This window comes from Colobus angolensis, unplaced genomic scaffold, assembly GCF_000951035.1.
Source record: "Colobus angolensis palliatus isolate OR3802 unplaced genomic scaffold, Cang.pa_1.0 Scaffold42, whole genome shotgun sequence".
NCBI lineage: Eukaryota > Metazoa > Chordata > Mammalia > Primates > Cercopithecidae > Colobus > Colobus angolensis.
Window position 1 is genome coordinate 5444159 of NW_012117599.1, and position 16997 is coordinate 5461155.

The 16997-nt window shown below is 41.8% G+C and overlaps 1 protein-coding gene across 1 annotated transcript in view; it reads left to right on the forward strand.

Annotated features, from left to right (window-relative positions):
- The window catches only part of CNOT11 (CCR4-NOT transcription complex, subunit 11), a 17473-nt gene extending 2433 nt beyond the window's left edge, over nt 1–15040 (forward strand). Inside the window, exons 2-7 of the mRNA XM_011956586.1 lie at nt 2229–2393; nt 7184–7336; nt 9629–9831; nt 11450–11652; nt 13792–13888; nt 13971–15040. Of these exons, the coding sequence (XP_011811976.1) occupies nt 2229–2393; nt 7184–7336; nt 9629–9831; nt 11450–11652; nt 13792–13888; nt 13971–14168 (1019 nt within the window). The 3' untranslated portion in view covers nt 14169–15040. The remainder of the gene's footprint in view (nt 1–2228; nt 2394–7183; nt 7337–9628; nt 9832–11449; nt 11653–13791; nt 13889–13970) is intronic.
- The last annotated feature ends 1957 nt before the right edge of the window (nt 15041–16997 follow it).

A 16997-nucleotide genomic window follows, 5' to 3' on the forward strand; every position in this document is an offset into this window, starting at 1 on the left:
AAAAAAAAAAAAAAAAAAAGAAGAGAAAATATCAGTGCCAACACCCCACTCCCAGAGCTGCTGATATTTTCTGTTTAGGGTAAGACATATTTAGTGGGTATGTCTTCAGAATGCTTTTCAGATGACTGCACAGAGGCAGGACTGCGACTGTGTAATGCTGGGTAGTACAGAGGAAGGAACGACCACCCGTGGAGCCAGAGAGATTCTTGGGAGTGATACTTTTGCTGGATATTGATTAGGGATGCGGGTGGGAGGGCAGGAGTGCCTCTGCCAGGTATTATTAAAGAACTGAGTGTAAAGCCGTGTGCGGTGGCTCATGCCTGCAACCCCAGCACTTCGGGAGGCTGAGGCAGGCAGATCACTTGAGGCCAGGAGTTCAAAACCAGCCTGGCTAACATGATGAAACCCCATCTCTACCTAAAATACAGAAATCAGCCCAGCATGATGGTGCACTCCTGTAATCCTAGCTACTCCGTAGTGTGAGGCAGGAGAATTGCTTGAACCTGGGAGTCGGAGGCTGCAGTGAGCTGAGATCACACCACTGCACTCCAGCCTGGGCAACAGAGTGAGACTGCCTCAAAGCAAAAAAAGGAACTGGGTGTAGAAGTTGAGGGATTTTGTGCATCTGGGGTGTAGGGTACATGGATGGGACAGAAGGTCAAGAAGTGAGATTAGGAAGGTGCGTTGGGACCAGATTATGAAGGGTCTTGTAATGGTATAGAAATCTGGGTTTAATTCTGTGTAAACGGGTTAAGTAATGTGATCAGATCTGCACTCTAGAGATACAACTAAATGGTAAGAGGAAGTGTGGACTGTGGATGGTTAGTGGGCAGGGGTCAAAACTGGGAGCTAGGGAAGTCAGTAGAGGGGGCAAGAGTACTCCAGGCAAGAGAGGAGTAGGGGCTAGAGCTGAGGGCATGCAGCCTGTTGACACTGCTGCAGTGGGAGAGATGAGGCTTGATGAGCAATCGAACATGGGACAAAAGGGAAGGAACATTCAGCCTTGCGGGAATTTGTAAACTGCATTGTGTGTTGAATTAGGTAGTGTATTTGGATTGCTACTGGTTGCTCTTCTATTTATTCCACTTTACACAGTGGAAACAAGAAAGAAAAGCATGTCTGAGCACTGTAGTGTTGTCTGTTTTTGCTTGCATATATAAGCTTTAGCCTTTGCAGGAATTGAGGCACTTTAGAAAATGAAGTTATTGGGCCAGGCGCGGTGGCTCACACCTGTAATCCCAGCACTTTGGGAGGCCAAGGCGGGTGGATCACAAGGTCAGCAAATCGAGACCATCCTGGCTAACACGGTGAAACCCTGTCTCTACTTAAAAATACAAAAAATTAGCTGGGTGTGGTGGCGGGCGCCTTCAGTCCCAGCTACTCGGGAGGCTGAGGCAGGAGAAGGGCGTGAACCCGGGAGGCGAAGCTTGCAGTGAGCCGAGATCGCACCACTGTACTCCAGCCTGGGTGACAGAGTGAGACTCCATCTCGGAAAAAAAAAAGAAAAGTTATTAATGTAAGAGATAAAGAGGAAAGAAACACCAGGTGGGGTGCGGTGACTCACGCCTGTAATCCCAGCACTTCGGGAGGCCAAGGCAGGTGGATCACCTGAGGTCAGGAGTTCGAGACCAGCCTGGCCAACATGGTGAAACCATGTCTCTACTAAAAATAGAAAAATTAGCTGGGCGTGGTGGCGGGTGCCTGTAATCCCACCTACTTGGGAGGCTGAGGCAGGAGAATCACTTGAACCCAAAGGTTGCAGTGAGCCGAGATCATGCTACTACACTCCAGCCTGGGGGATAAGAGTGAGACTTCATCACAAAAAAGAAAAAAAAAAAAGAAAAAACCATGAAACGCAGCATGGCAGTCAAAGACAGATTTTCTTTAGTTAAAACCTGAGAGGCACTCCTGGCCGATGTTTTAACTAAAGAAAACCTGTCTTTCACTGCTAAGCCCCGTTTCGTGTTTCTTTCCTCTTTCTTTAACTCTTAAAATTAACAGGTACAAAACCCTTAAGTTTCATTGGTAGGGCCACAGATCGTAGAATTTCAAAGGACATATTTAATTACATAGTTTATAAATGTATATATTTGGTTGACTGAAAATTATAATTTAGTTCTTAAAAATATATGGCTTGAAGTGGCAAGTAGCAAGTACTGATTTTACCAGATTCAAGTTGATTTTTAAAAGTAACCATTGGAGAAATCGTTATACATTTTTGTTTGCAGGATTTTTACCTCCTATAACTCCACCAGAAAAGTTTTTTCTTTCCCAGCTGATGCTGGCACCCCCACGGGAACTCTTCAAAAAGACGCCTCGCCAGATTGCGCTGATGGACGTTGGAAACATGGGCCAGTCTGTGGACATTAGTGGGCTTCAGTTAGCCTTGGCCGGTAAGGAGGAATCAATGGTTTGGGCATTCCTGTGTGGTAATATTAGGACTCTCTTGTTGAGGACTCTACTAAAATGATGGTTTTTGTAACTGCTAAAAGGTTAGTATCATCCGTTTTAAAAAGTAGTTTTAGTACTGGATCTTAAATGGAAGTCTTGGCTGGGCATGGTGGCTCACACCTGTAATCCCAGCACTTTGGGAGACCAAGGCGGGTGGATCATTTGAGGTCAGGAGTTCGAGACTAGCCTGGCCAGCATGGTGAAACCTTGTCTCTACTAAATATACAAAAAATTAGCCGGGTGTGGTGGTGCCCACCTGTAATCCCGGCTACTCGGGAGGCTGAGGCAGGAGAATAGCTTGAACCTGGGAGGTGGAGGTTGCAGTGAGCCAAGAACACACCGCTGCACTCCAGCCTAGGCTACAGCAAGACTCCATCTCTAAATAAATAAATAAATAAATAAATGGAAATCTTTATTTTTGGATGCTAATAGCTTGTAAATTCATTTGCAGTTTTCACTTGAATTGATTGCTTTTCCTGATTTAGAAGAAAGCTGGATAAAATTTAGTGTGTTTTTTTTTTGAGGCGGAGTCTCGCTCTGTCTGCTGGATTGGAGTGCAGTGGCCGGATCTCAGCTCACTGCAAGCTCCGCCTCCCAGGTTTACACCATTCTCCTGCCTCAGCCTCCGGAGTAGCTGGGACTACAGGCGCCCGCCACCTCACCCGGCTAGTTTTTTTTGTATTTTTAGTAGAGACGGGGTTTCACCATGTTAGCCAGGATGGTCTCGATCTCCTGACCTCGTGATCCACCTGTCTCGGCCTCCCAAAGTGCTGGGATTACAGGCTTGAGCCACCGCGCCCGGCCTAAATTTAGTGTTTTTTTTAAGTTCTGATTGGAAGACTTAATATTTGTTAAAATGTCAATACTATCCAAAACAATCAGCAGATTTGGTGCAATTCCTGTCAAAATTCCAACAATGTTTTTTGCAGAAATAGAAAAATCCGGCCAGCCACAGTGGCTCACACCTGTAATTGGGAGGCTGAGGCACAAGAATCACTTGAGGCCGGGCGCGGTGGCTCAAGCCTGTAATCCCAGCACTTTGGGAGGCTGAGACAGGCGGATCACGAGGTCAGGAAATCAAGACCATCCTGGCTAACACGGTGAAACCCCGTCTCTACTAAAAAATACAAAAAAACTAGCCGGGCAAGGTGGTGGGCTCCTGTAGTCCCAGCTACTCGGGAGGCTGAGGCAGGAGAATGGCGTAAACCCGGGAGGCGGAGCTTGCAGTGAGCTGAGATCTGGCCACTGCACTCCAGCCTGGGCAAAAGAGCGAGACTCCGTCTCAAAAAAAAAAAAAAAAAAAGAATCACTTGAACCTGGGAGGCGGAGGTTGCACTGAGCCGAGATTGCACCACTACACTTCAGCCTGGGTGACAGAGCGAGACTCTGTCTCAAAAAAAGGAAAAATCCATCTTTGAACTGAAGAAAGGCTGGCGTAGTAGCTCATGCCTGTAGTCTTTGGGAGAGGCTGAAGTGGGAGGATCATTTGAGGGCAGGAGTTCAAGACTAGCCTGGGCAACATAGGGAGACTTTGTCTCTACAAATAATTAAAAACTTAGCTGGGTGTGGTGGTGCATGCCTGTGGTCGCAACTACTTGGGAGGCCTAAGTGGGAGGATCACTTGAGCCTGGGAGATTGCAGTGAGCTGTGATTGCGCCACTGCCCTCCAGCTTGCATGACAGTGTGAGACCTGTCTCAAGGAACCCTCAATAGCCAAACCCAACGTACTCTTGGCATCCTTGTTGAAAATCATTTGCCCATATATGCAAGGATTTATTTCTGGGCTTTCTATTCCATTCCATTTGTCTATATGTCTGTCTTTCTGCCAGTACCACACTGTTTTGATTATTGTAGCTTTGTACTAAGTTTTGAAATTGGGAGGTATGAAACTTTCTACTTTGTTCTCCTTCAGGATTGTTCTGGCACATTCTGTGTTAAACATGTAAGCAAATGAATGAGTGCTCTTGAAGTAAACAGTGTGTTCTGACAGAAAATTATAGGAGAAGGAGAACTGGTAGTGAGAGAGAGGGTCTCTGAGTTCTGAAGGAGGCGGCACTTTGGGCTTGCCTGCTGTAAGCATTCATTTTGTCACTTGAGAGCAACTCAAAGGGAAATTGTAATATGTAGCTGGGTTTGTGAATGCTTGACTTTGTAATTAAGTAAGCTGAAGTATTAATTTTGACAATGCCCCATCATCCTCTTAGACTTCATAGAGCTGTGACATTTGGCTTCTGATATAAGGTGACATGTTGCAATAAACAGCTTTTCCTTTGGAACATTGTTAACCTTTAAACTATTGGGTATTAACAATACGACAGTGTGGCCAGGCACAGTGGTCCTTACCTGTAATCCCAGCAGTTTGGGAGGCTGAAGCATGAGAGTCACTTGAGCCCAGGAGTTTAAAACCAGCCTGGGCAACATAGGGGGACCCTGTCTCTACAAAAATAATTTTAAAAAAATTAGTTTAGTGTGGTGGTCCCAGCCACCTGGGAGGCTGACATAAGAGGATCGCTTGATCCTGGGAGGTCAAGGCTGCACTGAGCTGTGATTGCACCACTGCACTCCAGCCTGGGCAACAGAGTGAGACCCTGTCAGAAAAGCAGAGACAAGAACGATGTAACAAAGGTTATTTTCTGAAACCAAAAGAAATCTTTTTAAGACTTTTTAAGGTTGTACTAATAAGTACAAAAGTACTTATTAGCCACTAGTGCCAGATATAATTTAATAGAAATAAAATGATTATTTTTATTTATTCCTGACAAACACTGAAGATACTTTGAAAACTGGATACAGAAGTGATATATTCTGATGGTTCTAGCTTAGTATTTATAATAATATTTATAGTATTTAAATAGTATTTATCATAATAAAGTGAGAATCACATCTCACCTTCCTTTTGACTTGGGATGTCTTGAGCCAGACGTGAGAAAGTTGTGAAGTATATCACGTGGAGGGAGGATCACACACCTAGAGTAAGGGCTGAGAAGTCTGCCCGAGTGGCTAAGCTTGCTGCTTGCCATTCTCCCCCCAGCTGGCAGATGTCTGAATCCATTCCTCTTCACAAGTGTAAAGAAAAAGCAAGCATGCCTCTCCACTCTGGAGCTAGCCACCCAGACCGTCTCTCTGGTGTCTTACAGTGGCATCCGTGGACTAAAGGTGTATTTTTGGATGATGCAGTTTGTGTTTTCTTAACTTTAAAAAAACAAGCAGACAAGTTAAACATAAGTGACTACAGGGGGTGAAGTTTTACCCCAACAATGACAGTATTCATTTCAGAGGTTTTATTTTTCTTTATGATTTATTCCTGACAAAAACCGATCACTAGTTTACCACGCAACTGGCCAGTTTTTACATTTTGGTTGATAGTATGTTATCTAACTTGTTGTACTTCAACAATCTGATATTTTTTAAAATGGCATACAGGATAATTTTAGTGAGTATTTCTCTTAAATGAATGAGAAAAGATGCTCTGTGTCTAAGGCATCTTTTCATATGTCTGGCCATTTTTCCATCGGGTCGATGGTCTTTTACTGATTTGTGTAGTTCTTTACTCAGAAATTTAGCCAGGTGTTTTTAAAATTATACAATCTGAAATAAAACATGCATTCACTTTTTAAAGAAATTATAATTAAGTGAACCTGGAGCAACCTGCCATCCAAGTTAAGAAAGAGAATATTTTCAGGGCCAAGAGGCTCCCTGTGTGTTTCTCCAGGTGGCTGCCTCATCACTAACCTGATTTTTATGATAATCATCCTGAATTTGCTTCCCTCCTGGGCCTGCCTATAGTTTCACGTTGCATGCCCTTGAACTTGATATATGTGGAATTGTACTGCATTTCTTCTTTTGTGCTTTTCTTCTGTTGGGGGGTGAGACGAGTCCATGCTGATGGCGTGTAACTGCAGTGGCTGCTCTTCATTGCTGCTGTGGTACCTTCACACTGTGGAATACCAAGTTCTGTATCCATTCTGCCACTGATCGACATAATACTGCTGTGAACATTCTTGCACCTTATTCTGGGGCACGTGTGAAAGTGTGTCTCCTAGATGGAAAGAGATGCACATGTAAAACTTTATAAGGAAACGTCAAATTGTTTTCCAAAGTTGCTGTGCCATTTTTCATTCCTGTAACAGTGTGCAAGTTACCTTACATCCTCTTCCGCATTTGATAATGTCAAGTTTATACATTTTTGCCAATCTAGTGGGTATGTTATAGTATCTTGTGTTTTAACTGGATTTTCCCTAGTTCCTAATGGGATTAAACATCTTTTCAGATTTTTTTGGCCATTCAAGCTTTTCAAATAAAATCCTTATTAAAGTTATTAGTTCATTTTTTCCTGTTGGGTTTTTTTTTTCCAATTGATTTAAAAATTTATGTACAGTAAGTCCTCAACATCACTGATAGGTTGTTGGAAACTGCAGATTTAAGTGAAGTGATGTAGATCAGGTCCTTGAATAACACTGTTTCATCAACATTGTTTTATTATAACATTGATGAAAATCATTGTTATATGTCGTTTCACTTAGTTGCAGATGCCAAGAATCTTTCAACGACGTTAAGTGAGGACCTGCTGTACGTACAGACACACACACATACTCTTTCTCTCTCTCTCTCTGTGAATCTGGCTCTTTGTTTTTCTGTGTTACAGATAGCTTACCTCAGTCGGTAGCTTGTCTTTTCACTCTCCTCATGATGTCCATAATTTTAAAACGTCTCCTATTTTAACCTTTTCTAGAACGCCAATCTGAACTGCCAACACAAAGCAAAGCGAGCTTCCCCAGTATTCTCAGCGACCCAGACCCGGATTCTTCTAATTCTGGATTTGACAGCTCAGTTGCCTCTCAGATCACAGAAGCTTTAGTCAGCGGACCAAAGCCACCTATTGAAAGTAGGTATATGTAAATTAATTTATACTCTTGGTTTTATTCCGTCTGCATCCTCTAGGACTTTTCAGTTTTTTGAGACATCATCTTATTTTTGTTATGACTTAAATTGTAATTTAGTGTGAACCTTTCTAGTGTAGTGAGTATCTAGAACATAGAAGAGATGTTCAGTGACAATTAGTTTCTTCTTTAAGAAAAGTGCATGCCAAGTTGTTTGTTGCATGTCTATCCTATGCATACCTAAAGATACAGGCCAGGTGCGGTGGCTCACACCTGTAATCCCAGCATTTGGGAGGCCGAGGCGGGTGGATCACTTGAGGTCAGGAGTTTCACACCAGCCTGGCCAACATGGTGAAACCCCGTCTTTATTAAAAATACAAAAATTAGCCAAGTGTAGTGGCGGGCGCCTGTAGTCCCAGCTACTCAGGAGGCTGAGGCAGGAGAATTGCTCGAACCTGGGAGGCAGAGGTTGCAGTGAGCCAAGATTGCACCACTGCACTCTAGCCTGGGGGACAGAGTGAGAGTGTTTCAAAAAGGAAAAAAAAAATTTTTTTTCAAAATTAGATTCTGATTTTACTGAAATGAGTCTTTTTGTAGCAACTCATTATCTTTTTGTTTCATACCTCTTAAGTAATCTTACCACTATCATTTCCTTTTCCATTTTAAAGTTTTTCTTATAAGCTCCTAATTTAATTCAAAGAAAACACTTGTAGAATTTGAAATAATATTAGCTGCATTTTTGGGGGATTTCTTTAAGAGATGGAGTCTTGCTGTGATGCCAGACTGCAAGATGCAAGATGCAAGACTGCAAGATGCTGGACTCCATCCCCTGAGGCTCAGGGGATCCTCCTACCTTAGACTCCCGCGTAGTTGGAATTACAGGCATGCACCACTCTGCCTGGCATCTGTTTGATAGGCTTCTGTGTGCTTTGAATTATGAAGGCAAGCTTTCTGCTTTGGAATGAGAACATGTTTACCCAATGATAGTGTGGTATCACCATGAGTTTGAAATTCACACAGTGACTTTTGTACCATTTGGTTTACAGTAGATCTTTGGCATACATAGGTTTAATATTTGAAATTTCCGCTAGTCACAAGTGTGACTGAAATGTCCATGGCATGTAGTGGCTTCTTTTTAATATTTGTTTGGGCACAACTCTAAATTGCATAGGTCACCAGGAAGATATGTGAAAAGCAGATCACTTATCGTAAGTGGGTCTAGCCAAATACCCGATGTCCCCACCTTGCAGGAACTCTCTATCGCATAAGTAGTACTTCTTATAAATTGGTAAAAACTTTATTTTTGTAAGTGGTTGAAGGGAGATTCAGATGCTGGTCCTGGTGAGGTAAGTGAAGAGGCAGTGGAGATGTTTAAGATAAAGTGACGATTTTTAACCAGAAAATAGATGTTCTCTGTAAACTCAACGGTAGACTCTCACATTTGGCAGGGCTAGGATCCATGATAGGAATAAACGACTTCTGCCCTATGTGGATCCATGATAGGAATAAGCCACTTCTGCCCTATGTGAATCCATGATAGGAATAAGCCACTTCTGCCCTATGTGGAAGCCATGTGAGATGTGAAATGGGTTCAGCAGAAGTCCTAGCCAGCCTTTATTTCAGTGGGTTTATAACTCAGGGATGAATCTTGTTTTATAAAACAGTTGAGTTGAACCACTTCATTTTCCTTTTGTACTTTTATTGTTTTCTGAAAATAAATACAGCATTTGTGAATTTAGGGATTTGTGACAGTCTCCACATTCATTTCAAAATATCAAAAGGCAACCATACTTTTCCTCCTGTTTCATCGCCACGTAATTTGTTACTTCAGTTATAAGATGCAAAGATAAAACTAGTACAGATCACAGTGGCGGCTGAACAAACAGTGAAAAGCAGAACAAATAGTGGTAACTCAGAATAGGATGTGTGAGGACATAGTATTTCATTTTTTTCATCAAAAGTCTTCACCCGTTTAGCAGTCGTGCCCTTTTGCTGTTGAGTGGTCATGCTCGAGTGCAGCGTGGGCAGGCCACGGCCAGGCTTTCCTCATTTCTCCAAAAATGAATAGCTTGTTCTCTGGCATCACGCTGGTATAGTGTTCTTTCATTGTCTTGTTTGCATTCTGACTGAAGCCCTGCCTTCCTGTGTCATTCCTGCTTCTGATTTTGAAGTATAAGAGTTTTAGTCACGTCATCCTTATTAAGAGATACCTTTGTGTACTTTATTAAGTGAAATGTGTGAGATGTGTAGAGATGTTAGCTTCCTGATAGGAGCAACTATCACTGCTCTCATTACAGGCCATTTTCGACCAGAGTTTATTCGTCCACCGCCTCCACTCCACATTTGTGAGGATGAACTGGCCTGGCTAAACCCCACAGAGCCTGACCACGCAATCCAGTGGGATAAATCAATGTGTGTGAAGAATAGCACTGGTGTGGAGATCAAGCGAATAATGGCCAAAGCCTTCAAAAGCCCCTTATCCTCTCCCCAACAAACACAGGTGTGTATTGATTGTAAGCATTTTCTTACCTTTTTCTAAAATTTATTTTTAATAAAAAAAAATTTGTTTTTGAGACAGTCTCTCGCTCGGTTGCCCAGGGTGGAGTGTAGTGGCACGATCTTGTGTCATTGCAACCTCTGCCTCCTGAGTTCAAGTGATTCTCGTGCTTCAGCCTCCCCAGCAGTTGGGACTACAGGCATGCACCACCGTGCCCGGCTAATTTCTGTATTTTTGGTAGAGATGGGGTTTTGCCATTGTTGGCCAGGCTGGTCTGGCCTCAAGTGATCTGCCAGCCTTGGCCTCCCAAAGTGCTGGGATTACAGTTGTGAGCCACTGCACTCAGCCATTGTGAGCCTTTTCTTATCTTTAATCCAACAAGAGTATTTTTTTGGAAAGTGATAAGCAGTCAACTAATCCTGTCACCATGAGGCCACAGTAGGAAGTTGCAAAGGTTTTTGGGTCTCTGAAGTTTTGTTCTGCTCTTTGGTAGTTTTGCTGTGGTGGGGCAAGAAGTCTGATGGCTGAAAATGTTCTGATGTTTCTTTGTGATCAGTTTGTCCCTGGGAGAGGTGGGGTCATGGGGGTCACTGCTGTGCACAGTGGGACACTTTCCACAGTGGTTACGTTTGAGCAGACAGTAACGCTTCTGATGGAAAGTGGAGTTACTGACAGGCTGTAGGGAGGAAACAAGGCTGGGAAGGGGAACCCGCCCCCATCACACAGCTGGATCGTGGTGGATTTGAGATTAAAATAGCCCCCACTGCCTGAGCGGGAGACTGGATGACTCCCCTCAGGAGAGGCAAGGCCACTCTTCTACTGGTTGGTGAATTTTATCCAGTTTGCATCAGAACTTTTCAGGAGATATTGACCTCTCCAATTAAGTTTGCCACCAAAAATATCATTTTCAGAATGAAATAATGAATAGCAATGTTTGTAGTTCGCTTTGCTCACGAGACTATCCTGAAAACACAGTCCACTGTGGAACATACAAGTAGACAGGGGAAAAAAAAAAAAAAACAGCATAGGACATTTAAAGAGGAAGTGCTTATTTGGTGGAAAAAATCTTTTGGGGATACCTGTTTGAATTACAAAGTGTGGCTGTGACTTGAACTGTAAAGTTCTGCAGACTGATGACTTGCAGCAGGTCCGCTGTCCTACTTCCCACTCCGCCCCCTTCTCAGGTAGTTCTGGTCTCTGCCTGAGTGGGGTGGGGCAGGACTGTTCTTGGGAGAACTAGTTGGTCATTAAGATTATTTTTAGTTACAACAGATGACAGAAAAAAAAACCTGCAAAGGACTTGACATTGTTACAACCAGACACTATTGTATCTGACCGGACAGTATGGAGTCTGGCTTGATGTCCAGGAAGAGGAATCATTAGCATATTTATAAACTGTCTTAGATGTGTTTGCGTTTTAGTTTGTTCAAAATTAAAATGTAAATTTAGAAATGTCAAGACATCATGGGTTTGAAGGAAGAAATTTATGAAGTTGGTTCAATGCAGATAGTTTTGTAGCTTTTTGTATAAAATGCTTATTTCATATACATGGGGGGAAAAATTGACTCAAGACCCTCTTTTTCTCTCCCTCTCTCTCTCTTTAAAAATCTGGTGTATTTAGCTCCTTGGTGAGTTGGAAAAAGACCCCAAACTTGTCTACCATATTGGCCTCACCCCAGCCAAACTTCCTGACCTTGTGGAAAACAACCCTTTAGTCGCTATAGAAATGTTGCTGAAATTAATGCAGTCAAGCCAGATCACTGAGTATTTCTCTGTCCTGGTCAATATGGACATGTCTTTACATTCAATGGAAGTTGTAAATCGGTAAGTTTCTAGATTTGATCAAATGTGTGGGGATAGATACAGATTAGATGGCCAGGAAGGAAAAATTGTAACAGATTTTTGTCTTGATATTATTGGCGTAAGATTAACTATTAAAGAAATAATCTAAGCCTTAGCATTCACTACATGTGAATTTAGCATGCGTTAATAAGAACTGAGGGTAGGATTTCAAACATATTTAGTGTTAGTAGAAGCATAAATGAAAATTGCTGAAATTTATTTTATTTTACTTATTTTTTCAGAGGGAGTCTCACTCTGTCGCCCAGGCTAGAGTACAGTGGTGCAATCTCAGCTCACCGCAACCTCCACACCCTGGGTTCAAGCAATTCTCCTGCCTTAGCCTCCCTAGTAGCTGGGATTACAGGTGTCTGTGCTACCACACCCGGCTAATTTTTGTACTTTTAGTAGAGATGGGGTTTTGCCATGTTGGTCAGGCTGGTTTCGAACTCCTGACCTCAAGTGATCTGCCTCCCGAAGTGCAAATATTACAGGCGTGAGCCACTGTGCCAGCCAATTACTGAAATTCATTTCCCTGTACATAGTCCTATCTTCTTTATCCCTATACAAATACAGATTTTTTTTCTTAGTGACTAACAGCTGTAAAGTGTGGAAAAATACGGACCTTAAGAGCTGAGAATCCTGGGAATGCCATCCTAGCTTCCTCGTGCTCTTCTCCCAGCCTTTCTGACCCCGCGTCTCCTGACCCTGCCATCCTTGACTGTCAGGAAAATAGAACGCCTTCCCTTCTTGATGTGTGCTGTACAGTGTTTGCATTTTATAGTATTTTCCTTACAAGTATCTTTTAGGCAAATTGTGAATTAGATGGGCTGGAGGGCTTCAGTTGTTTATGTGCAGGATGGCCAGAGGTTCAGGTGTGCCTGAGTCCTGGTGGAGGCTTTACATCCTGAGCTCCCTTTCACGTGGTATCCTGCTTTGGATGATAAATTATATGGTCCTCCTATATGGGAAAATCCGTTCTGAGTGCCAAGCGACTAAACTTCAGTGAGAGCATAGTTTTTAACACCTGTTTGTAAGTGAGTGGTTGGGGCTTTTTGAAAAATCTATGTGAAATTGAACTACAGAATATGCCCTTTTTTCATCAACTATTGGGAGAAAAAAGCCCAGCTGGAAGCCAAGGGTGTGGAAGTACGGGCATAGAAGGAGAGTGCATTCTTTTAGGGGCAGGAGGGGGAGGAAGCGTGAGGTTTCCAAAGTAATTTTTAACTTTAACCTTGGTCACCGGCAAAACCAGCTAGCTGCTTGTTGAAAACGTGTTGCTGCATTTCTCCCACTCCTTGTTCCAGTCTTTCCCCTACTGAGTGAAGACTGTCTTTTCAGTGGCCCAGTTGCCTGCACAGCGTGGACTGACCACGCTGAGTGTTCACTTCTCCTTCACCATATTCTTAGAGCAGTTCTTGTCTCTACCAGACATTTGGCCCTGAGTCCAAGATGCAGAATCACTACATCTTTTTGTCAGTGCAATTCTGTCTGCTCAGTATCTTGGAATTCAAGGACAGGGTCCTGTTTGTTTTCCCCCCAACACCTATCATAGTGCATCATCCTTAAGCATGAAAACACGTTTGTTGGTGACACACAAATCTCAAGTGACTGCAGCAGCTCATGACAGTGTCCTTGGAGCACTGCCTCCTCATGCCTTGTTGAAAAAAGTTTTGAGGTCTGGTAAGTTTAGAAAAGGTAGCATATATTAATCTTTTGGAAATTCATACTTTGAATATGGAATTCCTGTTCCCACCCCACTCATTTTTCTCCTTAAAACATTCCATGTAATCCTTTGGAAAATACCGGCTTTGGCCTTTATTATGACTCTAAATTCCAATAACAGACCATGACTTATGATTTAATCAAGAATACTCAGGGGCAGGGCTCAAAAAATAATTGCGATATGTAAACAGTAAGTAGAGACATTTTTAAAACAGGTTATTTATGGGTAAGTAGGTGTGGGTCTTAGGTTTACTTGCCCAAGTGTATTTAAAACCAGGGAACTGGATATGTCAGAAAATTCCACCAGATGACCGAAGCAAATTTTGTATTTTATGGTTAACAGTGTTTTTCAATGTTAGCAAATGAAATTAATGGCCCAAATTTTCTTTTATGAAACAGACTAACTACAGCTGTTGATCTACCTCCTGAATTTATTCACCTTTATATATCAAATTGCATCTCTACTTGTGAACAAATTAAGGATAAATATATGCAGGTAATAGAAATTTCTATAAATTTTACAATTGCCTGCCAGGAAAATGAGCACACTAACATTTGGTTTTTTTCCCCTTTTTCAGAATCGGTTGGTGCGTCTTGTGTGTGTGTTTCTCCAATCCTTGATCCGTAACAAAATTATTAATGTACAGGATTTGTTTATAGAAGTGCAGGCATTCTGTATTGAATTCAGTAGGATACGAGAAGCTGCTGGTCTTTTCCGGTTGTTGAAGACATTGGATACTGGGGAAACACCTTCTGAGACCAAAATGTCAAAATAATACCTCATCAGAACCATCCCATCCATTCACTGTTCAGCTGTACTGTGACTTAGTTTTTACACCGTTAAAACCCTGAGTGGATTGCTTGGTCTGATGCATATAAACAGTACTTTATCTGCTTAAAGCAAAGTTTTGCTATCTTGGATGACTTTTTCCGTGAGATGAATTTTTGATAAGAACTGGGGAAAACGTGTCTTTTAGGTGTCTTGCTGATGACTATCCATAGGAGGAATGGCTATCCCAAAAAAATAGATGAGTTTTTTGTTTTTTTAAGCACTAAAGAAAATGTGTTTTTCATTAATACCGGCTTCTGATGAAACAGGAATCCAGTTTTCGTAAAGTTCCAATGTTGATAACGAGAGTAAATTCTTAAACATTTGTGATACTGTCCTAGAGGTGAAAGCAGCTGAATGTTTCTGAACCATCAAGAGGCAAACAGGAGTTTGGTTCTTGAACTTGCTTATGCACAAAGCTCTTAACTCCTCATGAACCAAGGATTTACTTGTAACTTTCTCCTTGTCGTGGAGGCTTAATAGACAACAGAATAAATGCATTTCTTGGGCCTCTTATAAACTTGGGAACTCTTAGAAAGCTGCTTCTATTACCAGGCTCTAATAGCTGGTATAGTTTTTTGGTTTTTTTCCTCTTAAGATGTTCTGTTATTAGTCTGAGACAGCCATTATTTTGTTTTAAGGAAAAACACCAGTCACTGCTCTGGGAGGTAATTTCCTGTGGGGTCTAGCACCCTCCCGTCTGGGTGGTGGATGTGGGTTTGAGAAGTAGGAGAGCAGGGTGGTACCATGTGGGCTCTTACCCTTTATGTGATTTTGGACAACAGTGCCTTCCATTAAAGTTCTTTTTATCAGCTGTTATCTGATATATTTTTTTATTTTAAGAAATCATGAGAAATTCCTTTTACTGAGGTATTTTCAAAGTGTATTTACAAGGGAGATAATCTGTTCAGCAGGAATTACTCTCTAACGCTTTGAAAAAGTTAAAGGAAACCAAGCCAAATGATTTTAAGGTCAGTAAAAGTTCCAATCTTAAAACTCTGGAGAAAGCAGCACTAAAGATTTATAACAAATTGTCTTCGTTTTTCACTATAAGAGAAATGTTTAAGAATGTTTGCTTAGAGGAAATGATGAACTAAGCCCATCTATCAGAGGACTGCCTTCAGACAATTAAAACGATGGCAACGAGTGATTTCTTTCTATGCCTAAAAGTGAGCGTCCCCGTTAGCACTGGGAAAAGAACAGTTTATTACTGAAGTACTTTTGGAGTGGCCGTTTCAACATCCCAGCCTTAGGTTCCAGGACCTACAAGACCTACTGATTCTCTGGCATAAAACATTGAACTCACAGCCACCACCACCATCACTCATGCCTGAGTGAAGCTGATCTAACAGACACTGAGTCCATGAGGCACATCACAGCCTTGTTGCCTTTAAAGCAGTAGACAATATTTTGCTACACCTGCGGGCCATTTTAAATAGTGAAATTGCCAACAAAAAGTGCAGAAATGCAAAGAACATGGCACTGAAGAGACTATGAAAGGACACCTGTTTGTAGTAGGAGAGGAAACAAGGCGTGGCATCCCCTCCAGCCTCCGTCTCTGTGCATGTCTGAAAATGACTGCATGTGGTGATTTTGGGGTTACGAATAAATTTTAGTAGGGAGGTTCTCAAATAGGGACTTCGTAAGTGAGTATCAAAACCACAATACTGGTGTTTACGTGAAAGACTTTAAAATTTATTTTAAATGGCTTACAAAGAATAGTGGTTATATTTATAGAACATTTTATAAAATAGTCATGACTTACACTTGCAACACCAACAAAAGCTTCTTGAAAATAAAAGTTTACCTAAAGTAAAATTGGTGGCTGGGTTTGGTGACTCATGCCTGTAATTCCAGCACTTTGGGAGGCTAAGGTGGGAGGATCACTGGAGTTCACGACCAGACTGGATGACATAGCAAGACCTTGAAAAAATAAAAAATTAAATATTGAAAAAATAAAATAACAAGGCGTGGCATGCACCTGTAGTCCCAGCTACTCTGGAAGCTGAGGTGGGAGGATTTCTTGAGCCTGCAGTAAGCATCAGTGGCACCACCGCACTCAAAAAAATATTCAATAACTGCAATAAACTTTTAAGTGTAATCAAATGAGTTCAATTCAACTGTCACATTAAGACACCTTGAATTCTTTTGATTTTCTAGTTCCAATTTCTAGCTTTAATATCTTCACCTGTTAAAAAGAAGACAGCAATAAGTAACATCTTAGGGTAGAAAGCAGTTATTTCAAAAGAAAAATAGTTTGAGATCCTAAAATGTAAGTATTAGAAATAATTTTCTTTTAGAAAGCCAATTTAAAGAAATGGTATCGATTTTTATTCTTACAGTGTATACATTTACACCTAATTTTAAGTAGCACACTAAATGATCCGCATTCCCTTGGAGAATGATGGTCACGTGTCTCTCAAACAGTATTTTGAATGATATTCCTTAAACATTTTTTTTTTTTTTATATTATACTTTAAGTTCTAGGGTACATGTGCATAACGTGCAGGTTTGTTACATATGTATACTTGTGCCATGTTGGTGTGCTGCACCCATCAACTCGTCAGCACCCATCAGTTCATCATTTATATCAGGTATAACTCGCCAATGCAATCCCTCCCCTCTCCCCCCTCCCCATGATAGGCCCCAGTGTGTGATGTTCCCCTTCCCAAGTCCAAGTGAACCCATTGTTCAGTTCCCACCTATGAGTGAGAACATGCGGTGTTTGGTTTTCTCTTCTTGTGATAGTTTGCTAAGAATGATGGTTTCCAGCTGC